This window comes from Cannabis sativa, chromosome 2, assembly GCF_029168945.1.
Source record: "Cannabis sativa cultivar Pink pepper isolate KNU-18-1 chromosome 2, ASM2916894v1, whole genome shotgun sequence".
In the NCBI taxonomy this organism is placed as follows: Eukaryota; Viridiplantae; Streptophyta; class Magnoliopsida; order Rosales; family Cannabaceae; genus Cannabis; species Cannabis sativa.
In genome coordinates this window covers 40,944,312-40,948,817 of record NC_083602.1, presented here as the reverse complement: position 1 = coordinate 40,948,817, position 4,506 = coordinate 40,944,312, and the positions used below count along the sequence as shown (strand labels likewise).

The window sequence follows — 4,506 nt, the reverse complement described above, 5'->3', positions numbered from 1 at the left end:
GTTTAGTCGTGAATTTACTAATTTGTCCTCTTTGCTGGATTTTATGGGTATTTTCCTAGTGTTTCTATGATTCCGGTATTGCTTTGTCCGTTCCTAACGAGGAAGGAGGCATCATTTGTCCCTTGTTAATGTTCACAGTATAAAAGAAAAAATAATGGACTCGGACAGTATAAAAGAAGAAACAAATAGGCCTAAACAGTAAAAAAGAAATTTCTGCCGTGTGACAGTATTTTTGTAAAGTTGGGAAAAAAAATCAATATTTTTTGTAAGTTTCCCCATTAATAAGAAAACTAGAATGCCTGTTATCAAAAAAAAAAAGAAAAAAAAGAAAACTATAATGCCGAATAAGAGTTGGGCCTAGGCCCATTGGATAACAGAAGGTCAACAGTCCACTAGGGTTTAGTTTCATTTGTTACATATGTATGGGAGGAGAGTGGTACTATACCCTTCTTCAACTCTGCCTACCTCACGAGCTCCATCGATCTCAACCATGGTAAGTCTCACCAGAAACTTTCTCTCTTATCTTATTGGTTTCGTCATTTACAACATAGGTCAGGGTTCTAAGGCTTAGTTTCTTTTCCCGTTTTCAGATGTTGATTATTTTTGCTGTAGAATAGAATGAACATTTAGTCCATTTGTGATTTAATTTCATTTTCATTAACATATTGTTGAGCTTAAACGTTTCTCATTCTTTTGATCGAATCTTTCCTTAACATTGCGGAGATGAAGGTTTATGTTTTTGGTTCTTATGATTATGGCTTTTCCTGAAACAATAACTACATATATATTATTGAATAAAATATTTCTATCATTTTCTTCGTTTTTCATTTTTGGTGATAGTTTGAATTAGTACATACAGCCAATGGTTTCTTTATTTTAATCAAATTTTCCTGAGCAAGGAGGTGTTGGTTCCTCGTATAAAACACTACAAATATCTATCTTTAAGAAATTCTTAAGCGTAAGAAGTCCCATCCCATATTGATTCTATGAGACAATGAAAAAAATGCATCATTTAAATATCATTAGAAAAGAAAAACTAGTGTGTATGGATATTGATGTTGAAGCCAGTTATATTATAAACTTCTGAAATAAACTGTGGTGTCATTAATCCTTATATATTCGGATTTGATTTGGAACAGCCTAAGCAAATCCATGAGATCAAGGATTTCCTTCTTACTGCAAGAAGGAAGGATGCTCGTTCAGTAAAAATCAAGAGGACCAAAGATGCTGTCAAGTTCAAGGTCAGATGCTCCAAGTACCTCTACACACTTTGTGTCTTTGATGCTGAGAAGGCTAACAAGTTGAAGCAATCCCTTCCCCCAGGTATTATTTATTTTGTTATTCTTGAGAATCTGATTGATTGATTGTTTCAAATACCAGCTTTAGATTTTTAAACGATCACTGCAGAGAGAACTTCAAATATGTTAATTCTCTCCTGTAACATCTGAACCACCATCTTCATCTTATTTTGCTTTTAGCACTCCCAACAGCCTCTCTAATCTATATCCTTTAAAATACTTTATGTTACACCATAAATCCATTCTCCATATCATTCAAATAATATATAAATTATAAAATATGATATTTATATTTTTTTATATATATAATTTTACATTCAAAAATCAACCAAACACACTAGAAAATAATAAACTGCATTATTCATATTTTTCTCTATATCCTTTAAATTTGAATAATATATAAATAATAAAATATTACATTTTATATATATAATTTTACTCTCAAAAATCAACAAAACACACTTAAAAAATAATAAACAATTATTGCTATGCACTAAAACTTAGAATGTTGTAGGTACATTTAGCTAATCACTATTCATTAGGTAGCTTATATATTGGATAGGAATTTTAATCACTTGTTTTAGCTCTTAGTTATATTTTTATATGTAGCTATTTACATTAGTTATTTTGATTGCTCTAACTCCTCCGCTCTTTAATATGAATTGAGTTTTGTCAGCCAGAATGATGACCCTCGTGAAAATTCTCATATGAAATTTTTATTTATTATATGGTTTAGCTGGGTTTCTTTGTGTTTGTTTCATTTTGACAGTTTGTTTTTCATTGTTTTCTCTTTGTAGGTTTGAGTGTTCAAGACCTGTGAAGGGTTAGGTGGTGTCTACTCTTGCTGTTTGTAGGGAATTTACTTTATCATGTGCTTTGTTTTATTTGGAAGTTTTGAATAGCTCTTACATGTTAAAAACATTTTTGTTTGTTAATTGGGATTTTGTGGTGATGATGTTTGCATCCAATGAGTATTATTTAGGAGCTTTTTAGTCTATGTTTCACTAGTATAGGTCATCGGTTATTGCTGAACTACATTTTCAATTAAAATTAATTACTTATCTATAAGCAAAGGTCAATCGGTTTGATATCGGAGCGGTTCTTGTTTAACTGGCCAAAAAATTTGAGCAATTTGTGACTTGGAGCTGATTGGTTTGTAGTTGACAAATCAATTTTGTTAGTGAAATTATTTTTAAAAAGTTGATTGGTTGGTTAACTTTGAGTTTATTCAACAGCAATGTGGCTGTTGCATGTGATTTCAATTTTCATAAAAGTAGGTTTTTTTTTTTTTTGTTGTTTTAAAAATTTAATGGTAAACTCCGACCTTGGATTGGGACTTGGGCTCGAGACCTCAGTCTTCGGTCTTGATCTTTGCACTCAGCTTTGGAATCTTGACCTCGAACGAACCTTAGATCTTAGGACTTAGACTTGAATTCCAAAAAGAGAATAGGTCGGAAAAATAAAAAATCATGTTGTTTTTACTTTTATTGAAAGTAATGTTGTTTTCTACTTTTATCAACAAACTTGCTCAGTTGATGAGGTTATTGTATCGGCATCTACAACTCTTTTATTGGAGGAAAGTTTAAGGTTAATCTTCTCTATTATTTATGATCCTTGGAAACATAGATAATCAAATTTAGCTTTGGGCAAAACTGGCTATAGACAACATCAAAATCAATGCCGATGCAATCTTATTTGAGAAAGAAAATTCATATGGGTTTGGTATTGTGGCTCATGACCATCTTACTTGCCCTATCCACATTAAAGCCAAGTACCATGGAGGGACTTATTTGAAGTGGTAGAAGCAATGAGCATCAAAAAAGCTTTTAGTTGGATCAAAACTAAGCAATGGAAAGGTGTTGAGATTGAGAGTGATAGTATGCTCGTTGTTCAAGTTATTCGTTCTACTCAGTTAATATCTTCTGTCTTTGGTTTGGTTGTTAACGATTGTAGAACACTTTTGTCCTCTTTTTTTAATGTAATTACGTTTTGTTAGACGATCAACAAATCGAATTGTCCACTATGCTGCTAGGCATGCTTGATATTTAGGTGATCGTAGCATTCTTGGGCTTAATATTCCCTTTGATCTTTAGACTCTTATGTATTCGGAATACTAATTGAATAAAAGTGCGATTTCATTTTAAAAAAAAAATAACATCTCATATGTTAAAAGAACCAGTAAATAATTCACTTTTTGTGGTGGATATTTAATTTTTTTAAAATTATATATATGAATAACTAAATAATAAATAGATTAATGAGTAAATTTACTTCTTGAACTTATGTCACTATCAACTTGTGTCCCTTAAAATATAAGGGCTGTAAGAAAATCTCCTTAATATGTAACTAGTATATTATTATATTCCTTCTGTTAAGTTTTTTAACTGACACCCATTTATTTGTTGATGTGGCATAAAAGTAAAGGTTAAAATTGTAATTGACAAAGATTTGAAGGGAAAAATAACGGGCTCCTTTTCTTTTTGTATATTTATTTATTTTTTTTAAATAACAAAATATAAAAAAGAAAGAAATTAATTAGAATTGACCGTTATTAAATAAAAACCAAAAAATAAATAAAAAATTTTATTTTCAAAATCTCCTCATTAAGAACAAACACTCACAGTTAAGGCAAAAATTCTTATAAAAAAAATCTTCGTCAAAGACTCTTATGGAAAAATTTGTGAAAATCAATTGGGCAAGAACTTTGAATGGGGAAGAAAGGGATTTCTTCCTCGAGGAAGAAGAGGGGGTACCTGAGGCCGAGGAATGATCGTTTAGGGATCGATGTCTCCTTTTACGGTAAGCTTCCTTGGTTATTTTCGTCTTCTTTTTTGTTCTTCTTTTTGAAAAAATGTTTGTACTGTGGTTGAATGTTTGAAACGATACCAAAAATTCAAGAAAAATAGATGCTTTTATCGAAATCCCGTTTGTACTGGTTTTTATACATGTAAAAAATAGGGTTTTAGTCATTTTCTTTTGTTTGTTTAGTGTAGAAAATAGTGAATCGAATTATGTGTATATTTCATAGAATAGTACATATTTATATACAAAGCTAGGAGACTAGGAAATAGGAAACTACCAACAAAATAGGAAACTACTAAATACAAGTTACCCTAATTCTTTTACACCTAATATACAGCTAATACTCTAACACTCCCCCTCAAGCTGGAGCATAGATGTTAATCATGCCCAGCTTGTTACAAAGATA

General features: G+C 30.9%; 1 protein-coding gene across 1 annotated transcript; it reads left to right on the top strand.

The window, feature by feature from the left end:
- The first annotated feature begins 349 nt into the window (after positions 1 to 349).
- On the top strand, positions 350 to 2,295 carry LOC115720933 (large ribosomal subunit protein eL38z/eL38y). Its single transcript, XM_030650145.2, has 3 exons — positions 350 to 493; positions 1,140 to 1,323; positions 2,096 to 2,295. The coding sequence occupies exons 1-3, from the start codon at positions 419 to 421 to the stop codon at positions 2,116 to 2,118; spliced, it is 282 nt and encodes a 93-aa protein (XP_030506005.2). The 5' UTR covers positions 350 to 418; the 3' UTR covers positions 2,119 to 2,295.
- Positions 2,296 to 4,506: the final 2,211 nt, after the last annotated feature.